This window comes from Ursus arctos, unplaced genomic scaffold, assembly GCF_023065955.2.
Source record: "Ursus arctos isolate Adak ecotype North America unplaced genomic scaffold, UrsArc2.0 scaffold_19, whole genome shotgun sequence".
Classification (NCBI taxonomy): domain Eukaryota; kingdom Metazoa; phylum Chordata; class Mammalia; order Carnivora; family Ursidae; genus Ursus; species Ursus arctos.
Window position 1 is genome coordinate 41,293,232 of NW_026622863.1, and position 16,068 is coordinate 41,309,299.

The 16,068-nt window shown below is 54.0% G+C and overlaps 3 protein-coding genes across 6 annotated transcripts; 1 reads left to right on the forward strand and 2 right to left on the reverse strand.

Moving 5' to 3' along the window:
* Window positions 1-1,951: 1,951 nt before the first annotated feature.
* Window positions 1,952-7,073, reverse strand: NFKBID (NFKB inhibitor delta). 2 transcript variants are annotated; one of them, XM_048223969.2, is made up of 9 exons: window positions 6,751-6,827; window positions 6,326-6,516; window positions 6,135-6,240; window positions 5,874-6,020; window positions 5,707-5,758; window positions 5,476-5,624; window positions 3,742-3,858; window positions 3,238-3,402; window positions 1,952-2,611 (listed from the first exon to the last, which is right to left on the reverse strand). In XM_048223969.2, exons 1-9 carry the CDS (start codon window positions 6,754-6,756, stop codon window positions 2,558-2,560), a joined length of 987 nt encoding a protein of 328 aa, XP_048079926.2. In that variant the 5' UTR covers window positions 6,757-6,827; the 3' UTR covers window positions 1,952-2,557. The 2 variants fall into 2 exon arrangements, with proteins under 2 accessions (XP_048079926.2, XP_057170679.1); XM_057314696.1 differs by lacking the exons at window positions 1,952-2,611; window positions 3,238-3,402; window positions 3,742-3,858 and having other exon boundaries at window positions 3,901-5,624; window positions 6,751-7,073.
* A 2,303-nt stretch (window positions 7,074-9,376) lies between these two features.
* On the forward strand, window positions 9,377-12,163 carry HCST (hematopoietic cell signal transducer). Of its 2 annotated transcripts, none has more exons than XM_026484513.4 (5): window positions 9,377-9,551; window positions 10,558-10,653; window positions 11,013-11,036; window positions 11,502-11,633; window positions 11,861-12,163. In XM_026484513.4, the coding sequence occupies exons 1-5, from the start codon at window positions 9,395-9,397 to the stop codon at window positions 11,899-11,901; spliced, it is 450 nt and encodes a 149-aa protein (XP_026340298.3). In that variant the 5' UTR covers window positions 9,377-9,394; the 3' UTR covers window positions 11,902-12,163. The 2 variants fall into 2 exon arrangements, with proteins under 2 accessions (XP_026340298.3, XP_057170680.1); XM_057314697.1 differs by having other exon boundaries at window positions 11,864-12,163.
* On the reverse strand, window positions 12,137-15,118 carry TYROBP (transmembrane immune signaling adaptor TYROBP). 2 transcript variants are annotated; one of them, XM_026484524.4, is made up of 5 exons: window positions 14,988-15,118; window positions 14,575-14,601; window positions 14,288-14,422; window positions 14,071-14,114; window positions 12,137-12,382 (listed from the first exon to the last, which is right to left on the reverse strand). In XM_026484524.4, the coding sequence occupies exons 1-5, from the start codon at window positions 15,046-15,048 to the stop codon at window positions 12,317-12,319; spliced, it is 333 nt and encodes a 110-aa protein (XP_026340309.1). In that variant the 5' UTR covers window positions 15,049-15,118; the 3' UTR covers window positions 12,137-12,316. The 2 variants fall into 2 exon arrangements, with proteins under 2 accessions (XP_026340309.1, XP_026340306.1); XM_026484521.4 differs by having other exon boundaries at window positions 14,071-14,117.
* Between the last annotated feature and the right edge of the window lie 950 nt (window positions 15,119-16,068).

Here is a 16,068-nt window from a genome sequence, read left to right on the forward strand (position 1 = left end):
AGGGGATTGCTATTGTTCATCTGATGCTCTTGTGCCGCTAAGCTGCCTTCTTTTCCCAGTGAAAACAATTTGTTAATTTTTCTTTTAATAATAGTTTCTTAGAGACATTCTATCATTCTGTCATTTTAATATGTGTGTGCATGTGTTTGTTGATACATGTTGGGATATACATCTTATATGTCAAAAGACGCTGAACTGCCATCAATGTTAAGAAATAGCCTTATGGGGGCGCCTGGGTGGCACAGCGGTTAAGCCCGCCTCTTCCTCTCCCACTCCCCTGCTTGTGTTCCCTCTCTCGCTGGCTATCTCTATCTCTGTCGAATAAATAAATTAATTAATTAAAAAATTAAAAAAAAAAGAAATAGCCTTATGGGGGCACCTGGGTGGCTCAGTCCTTTGAGCATCCAACTCTGGATTTTGGCTCAGGATGTGATCATGAGTCCTGGGATCGAGGCCCACACTGGGCTCCACACTCAGCATGGAGTCTGCTCGTCCCTCTCCCTCCCCCTCTGCCGCACCCCTCACTCACACTCTAAGATAGATGATACATACATACATACATACATAAAATAGATGATAGATAAAATATAGATAGATGATGATAGATGATAGATAGATGATAGATAGATAGATAGATGATAGAAAGATGATAAAATACCTTTGTACCACAAAGGAAAAAATACAGAAATTAAATTATGCCACAATATGACTGTAAGATGAATTCCGGTCAAGTTCTTAGAATCTATGGAATAACATTCCTATGGATTCTTCTCGGGTCAGCTGCGACTATGTGCATACACAGAAAGAGATACACCCTGGTTCAGGGCTGCTCTTGCGGGAGACTAACACAGGTGGCTCCCGAAACTCCACCTCCCAATATTCAAGCCCTGGTGTGGAGCTCCCTCCCCGAGTTCTGGGCTTGGCCATGTGAATGACTCTGGCCAATGCGATGTCAACAAGCACGGTGCAAACGAGCACTTGTTCTCTTACAACACTTCTTGGAACCACCCTGTGAAGAGACTCACCCACCTTCCTGGAGGGACCACATGAGGAAAGAGCTGCTTGGCCCATTCCCACTGGTTCCACCCATCCCGGCTGAGCTATCAGACTGTGCGTGAAGTTGTCCGGCCCAATCAGGCCTCTAGCTGACTGCTGCCACGAGTGACCAAAGCAGGACAGTCCAGTCGAGCCCAGACCAGACTGTAGGATCATGAGCAAATAGTGATGGTTGTTTCAAGCCTTAACTTTTGGGGTGGAGACACGGGCACATGCCCTGAAGTATGCTTGGTTTGTTGTCCTTGAGAGGCTCTGAGCAGTGGGGGGCTAAGTCAGTGGGCTTTCAGCAGGGCTGTTTTGGTGATAAGATTGGGATGAAATCCAGAGCAGAGGCTGTGGGGCAGTTATGAGAAAGGGGCATTGTGGAGGTCTTCTATCTTAGTTTGGGTCTCTCCAGAAGCAGGATTTGAGGACAATCTATTGGTAGGGGAGGTGGGAAAGGACACAGAAAAGGGAAAGCATCAGGAAAGGGAATGTCATCAAGCTAGAACTGTGTGGGGGAACTGGAGCTTGATTCTGGTGGGGAATTCTGAGAGCCTGTGTAGAACACACACTTCTACACTATCCTCATACAGAGGTGAGGGACCTGGAGTCTTTCTAGACCATCTCCCCTCAGTCTCTGCTTCGAGGGCTGTTAGATGGGAAGTGGCATAAACTTGTTGGCACTTAAGGCTACCAGGCTCATACCCAGGGTAGAGCAGGCACCAGCGGTCTCATGATGCCCACAGGCATTCAGACCACCAGGTGCTGATGGGGTGAAGGTGACAGGACGCAGACTTGGTACCCACAGTCTGCTACACACCCCACCCCACAGAGTCATCCAAACCTGCCTCCTCAGCCACGCGCCATGGCCGCTCCCCTACACCAATCCCCCCAGAGATTTAGACACTGACTGTATAGTCCAAACTGAGTTTAATAAGGAGTTTCAGATAGGGGAGGGATTCACTGGAAATGCGCAGATCTGGGACAGGGGTCCAGCTGAGTTCTGAATTAGAAAGCATAGGACCTAGGGGACTTGAATCTAGGAGAGTCCTTCCTATGTCTCAGGGGTAAGGACCTGAATGGTGTGGGTCCTGGGGAGGTTTGGGGGGTCATCTACTGGATAACACTGGGAGCTATTCTGGGGGTACCCCAAGTACTATGTAGGAAAATCACATCTGGGGTTCTAGGTGAGTTGAACTGGAGTTGAGTAGGGAAGGGGGTCCCAAAAGATCCCAATGGAGAAAGGGTTAGGGGTCTAGGGTGTTTCACAGAAACAATCAAGGGGCCTCGATTTCACAGAAATCATCAAGAGGGCTCCTTGTGGGTGGGGGAGGGGTATTACACAACCCCAAATATTGGGATTCGTTTACCCCCAGCAGCCATTTTGGGGTTTTAATGTAAGACCCCGCTGGCAGGACATTCCACATACATTATCATGGATTTGCAACATTAGCATACGCTGGCTGTCCCACAGGACGGTGGGGACTGGAAAAATCAGTCCAGGTTCTGGATTTGAGTCCTAAGAGGACAGGCCTGGGGGTGCCACACGGCTCCTCTTCAGTAACTGCCGGAGCTGCAGACAAGACCGGGGAGGAGAAGTTAGGGAGGCTGGAGAGAGAGGTCAGGGCCACAGACCCCGTGAAGTTGGAGGGGAAGGTGGAGAAGCAGAGAAGGATCGGTTGGGTTTGCAGGTCAGAGGTTCACAGTCAAGATGTGGAGTTAGGGATGATGGTTCACACACAAAAAAGGTTCAGGAGCCAGAACTGGGGATGAAGGGGAAAGCTGTTGCTGGGCGGGGGTTCCCACTTTGGGGTTAACATTGAGGACCAGGAGTCGGAGGGTAGAGGCAAGGGGTCATAGGTCGCATTTAGGTCAGAAGTCCCACTTTGAGGTCAGAACTCAGGGCTGGGGTGAGGGGTTGGAGATCACACTTGGGAATCAAAGGTCACACCTTGAGGTCAGGATTTGGGGTTAGAAGTAGAGGTCAGGGTTGAAGTAGAGGTTAGGAGGAGTCACCAATATCAGGTCAGAAATCAAACACTGGGGTTAGAGGTCACATTTTCAAGTCAGGTTTGGATAGGGATCAAGGTCACCTTCCGAGAGTAAAAGTCACCCCCTAAAGTCACGAATGGGTAGGGTCAGGGGCTCTCCCTGTTAGGTCAGAGGCCACTCTGCAGTCAGGGTGGACTCAGCGCTCACCCCCTCAGGGCCCGGCCCAGGCCGCAGCAGGTGGACAGGCTGCTCATTCTCCAGGTTTCGCAGTGTCGGATCCGCCCCAGCTGCCAGCAGGCGCCGCACGATAGACTCCTGGGGCGGCCCAGGGGGCAGGGCAGCCGCCATGTGGAGGGCTGTGTTCCCATGGGCCTGGGGACAGTGCGGGGAGGGCTGATGAGGATTCAGACTCAGCTGGCCTGGGCCCTCAACGGTACACTTCACAGTCTCCAACACCCAAATCCCACACTCCTGCCTGCACAGCCGCATCCCACTTGCCCCTGCTCACACCCAGAATCCCCTCCGCAGTCACATTCCACGCACCCCTCTATGTCCCGTACATTCCCGCAATCTACGTCCACATCCTATACGGTCCCCACCTGTGTTCTGTACATTGTCCCTGCCACAGCCACAGCCCACAGGCCTCCCAACATCCCCCTGCCCTTCACCTTCACATCCTACACAATCGCACATTCCAACCTAGGCCCCCACCTTCATGTTGACAAAGGCCCGCAAGTCTCCCCGGGGCAGCTCAAGCAGCAGCTGAACCAGGGCAGGATTGGCGGCCTGCACAGCCAGATGCAGAACTGTCTTATTGCTCTTGATCTCCTGTAGAGAAGGCAACGGCGGAAGTCAGGCCAGTCCTCACACCCAGGGCCCCTCCCACAGAACCCAAGAGCCTTTAGACGCCTTGTCTCTCCTTTGCAAGCACCCACGGGTGCCTTACACCATTATCTATGTTGTGCACTATACAAGAGTACCACATTTAAGGGGGTGCCATTCACGTCATAGGCATCACAGAACTATGTTTACTACGACAATTTTCCAGCCCAAGTGTCTTTGAGAAAAAGGCTCTGATCCTCCAAAGGAGCTCTGGGCTAGCAGCTGCCCTGGCCACCCCACATTCTGTTAGGCATGGTAAAACGCACCCATCCCACACGGACTGTACTTTATCTCTAAGGATGGGACTTGAGCAGCATTAATCAGGGGACTAAACTAAGCCTATATGCACTTCCATTCTGAGCTGTTCTCTTCACATTTTGGAGAAAATAAACACATTTTCCACAATGAAACTTTATTATGTGCCTGTAAAGAGTTTGTAATGATAACGGATATTAGAAATACGATGTGTTTATACAAGGCTAAACAACCTAGTTGGCTCACCAAATAAATCATGGAGAGGAGACAAGGAGACGGGAGGGGGAAGCTCTAAATTAAGAGCAACTTTCTTTCTTTCTTTTTCTTTCTTTCTTTTTTTTAAAGATTTTATTTATTCATTTGAGAGAGAGAGACAGCCAGTGAGAGAGGGAACACAAGCAGGGGAGTGGGAGAGGAAGAAGCAGGCTTCCAGTGGAGAAGCCTGATGTGGGGCTCGATCCCATAACGCCGGGATCACGCCCTGAGCCGAAGGCAGACGCTTAACCGCTGTGCCACCCAGGCGCCCCTAAGAGCAACCTTCAAAGTCTTATAATGGCAATAGTTTTTTTTAATGAAAAAACAACGTATATCACTTTAGAGTCAATCAGAAATTTGAACACAGCCAGGATATTTGATATTATGAGATTAATTTTTTTAAGGTACAATGATAGTATTGAGGTTAAAAGAGTTTTTAACTTTAAAGACACAAATTTTTGTGGATGAAAATACATGCTTGGGTTTGCTTTAAAATGCTATAGGAAAGTCGAGGAATTGATGGGGCAGGACTGGGTACAAGTTGCTGATTGCTGACGTTGGGTACGGGGAGGTCGCTACACTATTTTCTGTATTTTATCTGTGTTCAAAATTCTTTAACTAAAAAACAAAACAAAACGGTAAGTGGATGTTTAATTCTCTCAGCCTGCCCATGAAGGGCTGGAGTCTGGCGTGAAGTCACCTGATTCTAATCCCCTCTCTGACACTTACAGGGTGTAAGATTTTTGACTCCTGTGCCTCAGTTTCTTTTATCAGTAAAGCAGGAAAAGTAATAACAGTGCCCATGTCAAAGGCGGTTGGTGAGGATTCTATTAGCTCATCCGTGACACCTGGTGCTCGTTGAATAGGAAGTGGTTGATAAATACAAGCTAGGATCAGTAATCTTATTCTCTGGGGCATAGAAAAACGAAGCCACGTGCTCAAGTTCACACGGCTGGCAAAAGGCAAAGTCAGCGTTTGTCTGAAGCCGCCAGACATCCAGGTGACCCATCCCACACACCCTCCCAGGGGCCGGCTGCCCACTGCCCAGCTCACCTGGCTGGTGTGATCAGCACCCATGTGCAGCAACATCTGGACACAAGCCAGCCCGTCTCGGGCCTGGGTACTCAGCACCCGGGAACATAGGTCAGGTGGGTGCATAGCAACGTTGAGGGCCAGGATGGCTGTGTGGAGAGGGGTGAGGCCTGCAGGGTGGAGACGATGAGGGCTCTGCATCCGGAGCGCCCACCCCACCCAAGCCCCACCTGCCACACCCACCCAACTTACCCTCAAAGTCTCTGGCTTCCAGGTCAACCTGAACCCCCGAGTTAATCACAGCCTGAGAAGGAGAAGGCGGAGTGCTGGATTAGAGTCTCCCCAGGCCTCCTAGCCCTGGAAGCCAGGATCTGAGCGACCAGTCCATCCCATTCACCCCACCGGGCAGCTGGCCATACCGAGAGCACTCCTGGGAGCCCATAGGTTGCAGCCACGTGCAAGACAGAACGTCCCTGATGATCAGCGGCATTGGGCTCCGCTCCGAGCTTCAGCAGATCCTCCACAATCAGGGGCTGGTTGGCGGCGGCGGCCACCAGGAGAGGGGTCTGCAGGAGATAAGGAGGTCAGTCTGGGCCCCCAGTCTCCTCCCTGAAAACCAAGAATCCAGGCTCCCAGACCATCTCCCTTCAAATCCAGGAGTCCAGGCCCCTGGCCCTCACCTTGCCCTTATGCTCACGAATGTCCAGATGTCTGTACACTTGGAGCATCTCAGCTGCGGCGTACGCTGCCCAGCGCAGCCCCCGAGCCGCAAACAGGTGCAGGAGCCTGAGGACAGGTGGGGGCAAGCAGTGAGCACAGCACCCACCCCAGCTAAGCCAGGAACAGGCAGACTGCAATCCCCTATACTCACGTGTCTCCCTCCTCATCCTGGGCCAGCAGCTGTTGTGGCCCCAAAGCCAGCATGTGAGCACGGGCTGTGTCCAGGGATGGTCCGGTGGGCACAGGGGGCAACTGTGGGGGTCCTAAGGGGAGTCCAGAACCTCTCCAGGATCCTGCCTGTGGCAGGGAAGGTTCTGCATAAAGCCGGGTATCCAGGGGGTCCTAAAGGATACATGCGGTGGGCAGAGCCAGTCAGCTAAGAATTCCCTCTTCCAAACATATACACGTACATGGACAGAGTGCCAGGGAGAGTGGCTGGGTGCCCCATCTATACCAAGTGACCCTGGACCTTGGGGCCTCAATTTTGCCCATCTGAAGAATGGGATCTTAATCTAGCATGAGGGCAACTGGGAATTTTGGGGCCCTTCAGCATCCTGTTCCCGCTCTATATCTCACCTCCATCCCCACAGAAAATGGACACTGCCGCCCTGGGTCGGAGGGTGGGTAGAAGTCAGGAGTCGGGAAGCCTTCAGCAGCAGTAGGAGGGTAAGAGTAGGGGCTGTCTGTGTAGGCAGCATGCGTGTTGGGGTCCCAGTCTGGAAAGCCTGTGGTGGGAGCCAGGCTGCCAAGTCCAGAACCCACAGTCTCTTGGTGTACTGGGAAGCGAGAATGGCCTGTGAGAGGAGGAACAGGGGCAGGCCTGGTTATGAGAGCCGGGCAAATCACGACCAAGGCTGGAGGGCGGGTGTGAGGGCCCTGAATCTCCCGAGGTACTGAGAGCTAGTACCTGTGGGACACTAAAGGGCTGGGACCCAGAAGCCAGGACACCAAGGGATTGAAAGCTTGGACTTCTGGGACCTGGACTCCAGGGACACTGAGGGTTGAGGGCCTAGACTTGGGGAGCAACAAAAAGCTGGGAGCCTGAGCCCCTGGAACACGGAAGGACTGTGTACATACACCCATGGGCTCCAGAGAATCTGGGAGATCAACTGCTACTGGGTCCCAGCAAGAAAGACGGTCTGACTCCTAAGTTCCCCGGGTTCTAAGATTTGGGGTGTCTGAGTCCCTGAAGAAAGCTGGGGCTGGAGCTGAGGGAACCAGATGAGTTTGCAGACTTACCGGCCTCACTCTCATTCACAGATGGAGTCAGGGACTGGGCCAGGGGAGGTGGAAACTGTCCCTGTAGAGAGATAAACAAAAACAGGAACACGGGGGAATTTATCTGAGAGATCCCTCGCATCCATTCCCCACCCACAGCGCATCTAAGTCAGGACTACACCTCTCATCTGTTCCAAGGGCCCATCAGCCATCAAGCCTCTCCCCAACAGGACGTGGCTTCACGAATTACAGTTTATGGGGCTTCATGGATCTTACCGGTACTCCACCAGCGTCAGGCTGCTGCTGACGGCGCCTCTGCTCTTCCAGGAGCTTCTTCACGGTCTGTGATGGGCAGTGGCTGCGTTCACTCCGGCTCACTGAAGGAGGGGACAGGAAAAGGGGAGGGAAGCAATCAGAGGTCCTTAAGTCACCCAACTATGCGGGGGAGTGGATTCGGGCACCCTCCCTCACCCTCCTGCGCGGAAAAACTGGCACACTGACGCCGCCTGAGAACTCCAAAGCCAATCTTAGCTTTCAGGTGCAGCTTCCGCCTCCGCCGTTTCCTTCCCTTTGCTCCGCACTTTCCCCTCTGACCCAACTTTCCACCAGCGTCGTGGAAACTGAGGAAGGGGGAGGAGGGCGCTCCTTTGCTGCACCTCCCCCAACTTCCGTGAAAAATCCCAGCCCCCAGATCTCCCAGTCCGGAGGCCTTGGGGGTCGCTGGGAATCACTCCCTGGAGACGCACATCCAGGTTCCCAACATCTCTCCGCCCTAGAAGCTGACCTGACACACTTTCCTCAGGAAACCAGGCGTCCGAGTCCCCAGCCCCTCTCCCCAGGGAACCACGAATCAATAGCCCCCTAGCTCATCTGGGCTCCGGAAGTTCAGACCCTATCCCTCCTTCAGACCTAAGAGTCCAGGCCCCATTCTGCGGGAGTCCGAGAGCCTAGCACCCCTTTTCCCAGGACCCAGGAGTCCGGGCCCTCAGCCTCGCCCTGCCTTGCACCTGGGAGTCTCAGTTTCCAGAAGCCTGGTCCCTACCACCAAGGAAGTCTGGACCCTCAACCCTCACCCTTCCGAGCCCGGGTTCCGGCAGAGCAAGGGTTAAGCGGGGGAGGGCGAACTCGGAAACAGCCCAGACACGACGTGCTGACGTCACGGCGCACACGCAAGGGAATCTTCCATCCACCCCTTCCTCTCCCGGCGGCGCGCCGCAGGTGTCCCGCTCAGAGGCGGGGCGCGCGGCCAGGCGTGGAGCTCTCGGAATCCCCGCACGTGGGGAATTCCTGCTCGGCCCGGGGACCCGGGGTGGGTGGGGACTCGGGAATTCCCGGGGCCCGGGCAGGGTCAAGGCCAACGTGGACCCCTGCGGCCGGGCGCGGGACTTCACCCGCAGCGACTCGTGGCTGATTTTTAAGCAACCACGCCCCCAGGACTCCATCTAGCCCCTTTCTAGAGCAAGGAGTCCGAGCCACCAGCCGCCTTCTTCCACAGGACCCAGTGGTCGGAGCTCCTAGCCCGTCCCCCCCCCCCCCCCGTGACCCAGGATTCCGATTCCCCGGTCCCTTACCCCCCAGGACCCAGGAGCCCAGAATCCCAGCCGTTCCTCCATCACCACCCAGAAGTCCTGGCCTCCTGCCCCCTCCAAATACCGAGTACGCTCACTCTCAGCACCCAGGCTTGATGCTCCAGCTCCGTCTCTCAGGTTCGCAGGAGCAGGACTCCAGCCCTCGCTCTCTCAAGGGGCCGAGCGTGCCTCTCCTCCCCGCCCCCTCCATTACCTCGCGGATTCCGTGGCGCGGATTGCGGGCCCCCAGGGCCGCGGCCTCGGCGCTGCGCCAGCCTCGCACTTGCCCCGCGGAGCCGCCGCCGGGTCCCCGATCTAGAGTCAGTGCCCCGCGAGTTTTTAAACTGGGCTTCTGGCACCGCCCAGTCAAGGGCAGGGCCCCGCCCACAGGCCCGGGAGTCCCCGTGTCGCGCTTGAACAAGCCTGGTCTCTGAATGGGCGGGGCTGACATTAAGGGCGCGACTCCTGAGCCTCCCTGGAAAGAGGGAGCTGGGGGACCCCAACTTTGGTCTGAGAGAGAAACGGCCGGGGATAGCGGACACCCTAAGGAGGAGGGCAGTGGGGGCCTGGACTTCTGGGTCTCTGTCCAAGGTGGGCCGGAGGCTTTGATTTCTGGGGCCTGAGCTGGGAGGGGACAGTATTACTGAGTCCTGGGGTGAGAGGAGGCTGGGGTTCAGGACTTCCTGGTCCCAAGGGAGGGAAGTTCACGTCGGTGGGATCAAACTTCTCCCTCTTCCCCACATCACCTTCTTTTTCAGAGGTCAGTTCTCATTTATTCATTCATCATTAAGAATAATTTATTACCTTAAGGGAGGTACTTTGCTGGGTGCCTGGTATAGCTGTAGACTAAGCTGACAGGAATTCCCAGCCCTCAAGCCAACTTGACATTCCCAGGGGAGGCTCATTCTCAGTTCCCACATCTGTGGCCATGTTAATCATTTCTGCCAGCCTTTCAAGACTTCTGCTCTCCTGCTTCTCCTTCCTCACACGTTGTTCCTTCCTAGTTTCCCTGGCTCTTTCCACCTCTTCACCCATTCTTGGGGGCCAGGGGCACTCCTCTGTCTGAACTCACTTCCTTGGTGATCTCATCCAGTCCCGTGGCTTTAAATACCATCCATAAGCCATCAACCTGAAAATTTATATATCTCCAGGGAGATCTATCAGGCATTTCCAACTCAGTGTCCCCAGACCTTGGCAGTTTCCCCCTAAACCTGCTCCCCTCCTCTCCATGTCTGTCAAAGGATGCTCCGTCTTTTCAGTTGCTTCGTCCAGAAGGTCCAGAAGCTTTGGTCATCCTGAATCCCCCTCTCTCACACACACCCATACCTACACGATCAGCAGGTTGTGTTGGTTTCACCTCCAAAATCTCTCCAGAGCCTCCTCAATGCCCACGACCTGGTCCATCTGTCACCTCCCATCTGGACAATCATAGCAGCCTCCCTGGTCTCTGACCCTACATCCAGTTGATCCCCAAAGGCAGTCACAGGGACCCACCAATTCTCCCCCTCCCACACCATCACACAGGAAGCAGGTGACCTTGCCACCAGCAGGGTGACATCCGCTGTTGTTGCTTCTTCACTCCCCCATTGTTCCTCAGGACTTCTCTGGACCACAGCCTTTTGCCAGACCCCTTCTAGCCCCCAGCCCGCCATGGCCCCTTCAGGTGTCCTCCTGCTCCTGCTTGTGCTGCCAGGTGAAGCCAGTGGTTATGGGGGGTGGCGGGCAGAGCATTTATGAGAGGGGTGGCTTGGTGACATCTGAAGGGAGGAGAGCTAAGGGCAGGTCCTCCCAGGATCCCTTCCTTCCTGGGGATCCATTTTGGCTTCCGAGCCTGGTTCTTTGGGGGAGAGAAGCTGAGTCTGGAGTAGCTGCCTGTTAATCTCCCCTTCTCACTGCTGGGTCTGTCTCTACTTCTACTTTTGATTTTCTGTCTCTCTTGCCTCTTTCTCATTTGCGCTCTCTGGAGGTTACTTCTCAGGACATCACCTTTCCTTGCACCCTGTTTTGGGAACCACCTCTCCTTGCTAATCCACTTTCCCTCTCTTTTCACAGTGGCTGCAGCTCTGGTGACCCCAGGTGAGAAATTGGCACTCCTCCCCTTTTGCCATGGCTCTTGAGGTACTGCTTCTGCCCCTGAAGTGTGGCCTGAGGGTCCTGGAACACCCCCGGTGGCTCTCTAGGTCACCAGCTAATTTCTCACCCCCAAATGAGAGCCCCCAGGGCATCTGCTGTCCTCTCTGGGTCCCCATCTCACTGCCCTCATCACCAAATTGAAGCCCCAGGGACTTGGCCACCCCCCAGCCTTCTTTGGGAGTACCCACTATGCCCAAAGCACCACGTATGTCCCTCTATGCTGGGACTCTCACCCTCCCACTTCTCTCCAGACCCCACCTCCCTTTTCATCCCCCAAGTCAACCTCAGGGAATCTCAGACATCCCCGCCTCCCCCCAGGGACTTCCTCTGCCCCAGACGCCCAAAGTGCAGCCCTGAGGGTCTGGAACCTCCCTCAACCGCCTTCTTGCCTCGGCCCCCACCCTCCAGGTTCCTGTTCCGGATGTGGGCCCCTCTCTCTGCCAGTGCTGGCAGGCCTCTTGGCCGCCGATGCGGTGGTGTCGCTACTCATTGTTGCAGTGGTGTTTGTGTGGGCTTGCCCACGCCGCAGGCCCATCCGAGGTGAGGGCAGAGACAGGGTGGGGCCCGGAGGGAGAGGAGTCCCTAGAGAGGGGGTCCCCAGGGAGGGGTCCCCCAGGGAAGCCCTGGAGGAGATGCTGGGGAAACCCTGGGGGCGGTGCAGGGGGGAACTCCGGAGGAAACCCCTGAGACAGGGGGTCCCCAGGAAGGTGGAGATGTGGGTGGGTGGTAGGTGGTCAGGCCTCATGCTTTCTCTCCCCCACCCCCAGAAGATGACAAAGTCTACATCAACATGCCTGGCAGGGGCTGACCCCCTTGTAAGTGAGACCTTTGACTTCTGACCCTCTCATCCCGCATGGTATGCGGCCACACAGGAAACGCACTCCCCACTTTGGGGTGGAATAAAACAATTGAACTCCCTCTGGTTCTAATTCTTCTTCAAAGAACCCCAGGGTCCCCAAAGCTTCCCTCCTATTTAGCTGTTTCTGGGTCCATGACCCCCTAGAACCCCACATATCCCTGCCCCCTCAGCTGAGAGATCTGGAATAACTCAACAGTGTTTTTGTATGCCATATTTATTTGGGGGCAATAGTGGAGAGCAGTCTGACCCCTCAGGGTGGGCATTCTGTGGATCTGTATCTTCGTGGGAGTAGGAATAGGGTGCTGGGTAGACATCAGGAATGACCGGATCCAGGCATCAGGTTGTTGACTGCTGTGGTTTGGGCTCATTTGTAATACGGCCTCTGTGTGTTGAGGTCACTATAGACATCTGACCTCTGACCTTGGAGCTCCTAATGGGAGGCACAGGGTGGGAACCATTAGTGGATGAGGTCCTCTGAATAAACTTAAAACAAAATTCAGCCTTCTCCCAGTGGCTTATAAGGCTCCCGGCAGCTTCTTTAACCTTTCTGCCATGGAAAAGATCTGGATTTTAATCAAGTGCATTTAGTGTTTCCCTGTCTCCTCTGCCTCATCATTACGCCCCAGCCTCAGGGCCTTTGCACAAGCTGTTCTTTCTGCCTGGAACATGCGCTTCCTAGATATTCCCGTGGATGGTTCTTTCTCCCTTCAAGTCGCAGCTCACGTCACTTCCTCAGAGAAGCATTTCTTGATTTTGCCATCTAACTTCTCCCCACCACACACACACTCCAGTCACTGTCACACCAGTTTTATTTCCTCATGATACTGCCCCAAATTATCTTATCTTTTAATTTGCTTCAGGTCCATCTCCCCAACTAGGATGTGAACTCTGTTGCTGTGAGGTGCTTGACAAATTCCACCAAAGGATGAATAATTTAGAATAATGCTTTGCCCTAAAATTTCATTGCCCCCAGTAACTGAAAATTTCCCTCATTCTTCTGGACCTCACAAAGCCAAACTCAAGATGCTTACACTTTACAAAGAGACTTTTTATCCACAAGTGAGGAAAAGCAAAGCCAGCTACAGATAAGTAAGAGACTTGACAGAACAAGGCTTAAAATTGCAGGGGGAGGCGTCTATGGCCGCAAGAGGCAGCCCTCAGACTGAATCCCTGAAATCATAAGCAAATGACTGGTCTGGGTGTGCACCCTTATGGGAAGGGATCTATTTGGCTTCCATTAGATTCTCACAGGAGCCCATGACCCCTAAAGGGTTGAGAAGGGCAATGACTGAGAGGCAAGCGATGGAAAGATGCATCTGTCTGAGCAGTGGTTTTGTGTCTGTTTTTTTTTTTTTAAGATAGAGAGTGCGCACGTGCACACGTGGGAGTGGGGAGATGGGGGGGTCTTTTTTTTTTTTTTTAGATTTATTTATTTGAGAGAGCACGAGCGCGGAGGGGGGCAGAGGGAGAGAGAGAGAGAGAGAATCCCAAGCAGACTACCCACTGAGCACAGAGCCAGACAGGGCTGGATCCCGCAACCCTGAGACCACGATCTGAGCCAAAATCAAGAGTCAGATGCTTAACTGACTGAGCCACCCAGGTGCCCCTGGATGGTGGTTCTTAAGAAGGGTTTCAAGATACTTGTACCACCCCTAGATTATATGCACAATTTTGTAAATTCCGTGTGGATTTTTCTGAGGAGTCTCTAGCTTTCATCAGCTTCTCAAGGGGATACAGGATCTTCCCCCAAATTCTAAAACTCCTCTCTTCAGAGTTGCTGAATTAGGGCCGAATTATGTCGTCTGCCCTTCTGAGAGCTTCTCCCAGAAATCAACCTGTCCCGAACAATTCCATGCTTGCCTTCGCACTAAGGCCTACGTTTGCCCTTGTGCAAGTAAAGCCCTTCCTATGTTTTCTCACACATTCTAAGCTGAGCATAAGGTCATGATTGATCATTGAAAGCAGTTTTGGACAGATGCCCCATGAGTCTTTGAGGGTTTGAAATGTTGCTGAGAAAGTGGCTTTAGGGTCTAGGTTCTAGAAGGACTGGGGAAGTGTTTAGGACAGACACCCACAGGGTAGGAGTGAGATGTGAGGAAGAGAAGCTGGTTTTCTCACCTGATAAGGCGACTCTGTCTCAGTGATGCGCTGTTTCCTGGTCACTGCTGGGGGATGGGGAGTAGTGCAGAGCGCAGAGATAGTTAAGATGGTGAATTTGGAACATTTTGCTGCTGCAAAATCAGCCCCTCCATCACTGTCCCTTTGGATGATTGTGACCTGGGAGCCTACCCCTCCCTCAGAGAATCCCAGGCTACCCCCTGCCAGCCCCACTCACCCTCCACAGCCCCTCGCCCCCGAGGGAACAGCCGACCCAAGGAGTACACAGCCAAGGCGATGAGGAGGGTCAGGACCAGGTCCCCCAGCACGATCCCCGCCAGCACACCAGGACTTACCACGGAGCAGTTGCATCCTGAGAATGGGGCATAGGAGTTGGGAGTGGTCAGTGGGAGTTGGGAACTGGGAAGAGATGTCAGCAGGGGAAGGTTTGGAGAGACTGGGGAACAGACAGAGATGGGGAGGTCTTTGGGAGGTAGGGAGGAGGACGGCAGAGTCTAGGCCTACCGTTCTGTGCCTGGACAGGGCTGAAACCTGAGGAGAGAAAAAGAAGGTAAATTGAAGCATGGGGCTGTGACTGGAGGGTGGGCACAGAACCTGAGGAGGGTGGGTCCTGATAGCCAGGAGATAAGAGTGGAAAGTGATGTCTGGTGGGACCTGTGGGCCAGCGTCAAGGTCACTGGCCAGCGTTACTTCTACCCCGAACTGTCCTGTTGCAACACCCGCAGAGTCCCCTCCCCCTGCTGCCACCAGAGGCCACATCTTGGGGTCTCAGGCTCTGGGAGACAGCCATAAGTTTTGGGGGCCTGGGGATCTGCTTTCCCCCACCTCCCTTTTGGTTCTCTTTCTATCCCGCTCCCTGCTCTGCCCCAAGCCGAGCCCAGGGACTCAGGAGGCAGCTATAGAAGCCCCCAACTCACCACCCACTGTCAGAAGGAGAGGCAGGAACAGGAGCCTGTTGGAAGGTCCAAGGACCCCCATGACGCAGGCGACGCTGCTGGACACCGGAGTCCAAGGGCCGGTGGGATGTGGTGTAGTAGCGTCCAACCAAGTGAAGGAGGAAGTCTGAGGTGGGCGGTGGCAGGAGGGAGGAGGGGACAGTACAGGAGGAGGGCCGGAGACAGATAATGCCAGGAAGAATCCGGCCTAGACACCCCCGGGGACCATGCTGTAGCCCCTAAGCACTGAACATAAAAGCAAAAAGGGTACATATGCCCACCCACCCCCGATCAGGGGTCAGCCATCCTTGTACCAGGAAGAGTCAGTGGCTCTGACTGAAGCCAGCTTTGCCTCTTCCTGGCTGGGCAACCTGAAGCAAGTCATTCAACCTCTCCGGGCCTCGGTTTCCTTATCTGTAAAATGAAGAGTAAAATAGTGCCTATTTTGTAGGGGTTTGTGGGGAGCAAATGGATGAATGTCTCTAGAACAGGGTCCGAAACTTGTCAGCTTTTTATAAGCACCAGCTATAATCATTTGATAATCCGAACTTTGTGATGTTGGGGCACCAGGGTGGCTCAGTCAGTTAAGCATCTGCCTTCAGCTCAGGTCATGATCCTGGTGTCCTGGGATCGAGCCCTGCATCGGGCTCCCTGCTCGGCAGAAAGCCCTGCTTCTCCCTCTCCCACTCCCTTTGATTGTGTTCCCTCTCTCGCTGTCTCTCTCTCTCAAATAAATAAATAAAATCTTTAAAAAAAAAGAACTTTGTGATGTTTATAGGAAATTAAAAGAGAGCCATCAGGATATGGGCACTAATGAGCTGCAGGCATTCTGTCCTAAGGCGTTAACTCTTTTAACCCCCACAACACCCATCTGAGGTAGATGCTCTCGTCATCCCCATTGTACAGAAAGGTACAGACACTTGGGGCGCCTGGGTGGCACAGCGGTTAAGCGTCTGCCTTCGGCTCAGGGCGTGATCCCGGCGTTATGGGATCGAGCCCCACATCAGGCTCTTCCGCTGGGAGCCTGCTTCTTCCTCTCCCACTCCCCCTGCTTGTGTTCCCT

Bases quoted from the DNA above. Each gene is read 5' to 3' on its own strand.
- TYROBP (XM_026484521.4), bottom strand. From the start codon at position 15,048: ATGGGGGTCCTTGGACCTTCCAACAGGCTCCTGTTCCTGCCTCTCCTT. The intron at 14,118-14,287 runs GTGAGTGGGGCT...CCCATCCCCCAG, and splicing joins GGGGCGAGGGGCTGTGGAGG to CAGTGACCAGGAAACAGCGC. The intron at 12,383-14,070 runs GTGAGAAAACCA...GCCTCCCATTAG, and splicing joins AGACAGAGTCGCCTTATCAG to GAGCTCCAAGGTCAGAGGTC.
- HCST (XM_026484513.4), top strand. From the start codon at position 9,395: ATGGGCGGGGCTGACATTAAGGGCGCGACTCCTGAGCCTCCCTGGAAA. The intron at 9,552-10,557 runs GTGGGCCGGAGG...ATTGTTCCTCAG, and splicing joins CTTCTGGGTCTCTGTCCAAG to GACTTCTCTGGACCACAGCC. The intron at 11,634-11,860 runs GTGAGGGCAGAG...CCCCACCCCCAG, and splicing joins ACGCCGCAGGCCCATCCGAG to AAGATGACAAAGTCTACATC.
- NFKBID (XM_057314696.1), bottom strand. The intron at 6,021-6,134 runs GTGAGGGCCAGG...TATCTCCTGCAG, and splicing joins TTCGTGAGCATAAGGGCAAG to ACCCCTCTCCTGGTGGCCGC. The intron at 5,759-5,873 runs GTATGGCCAGCT...TCTCCTTCTCAG, and splicing joins GGCTCCCAGGAGTGCTCTCG to GCTGTGATTAACTCGGGGGT.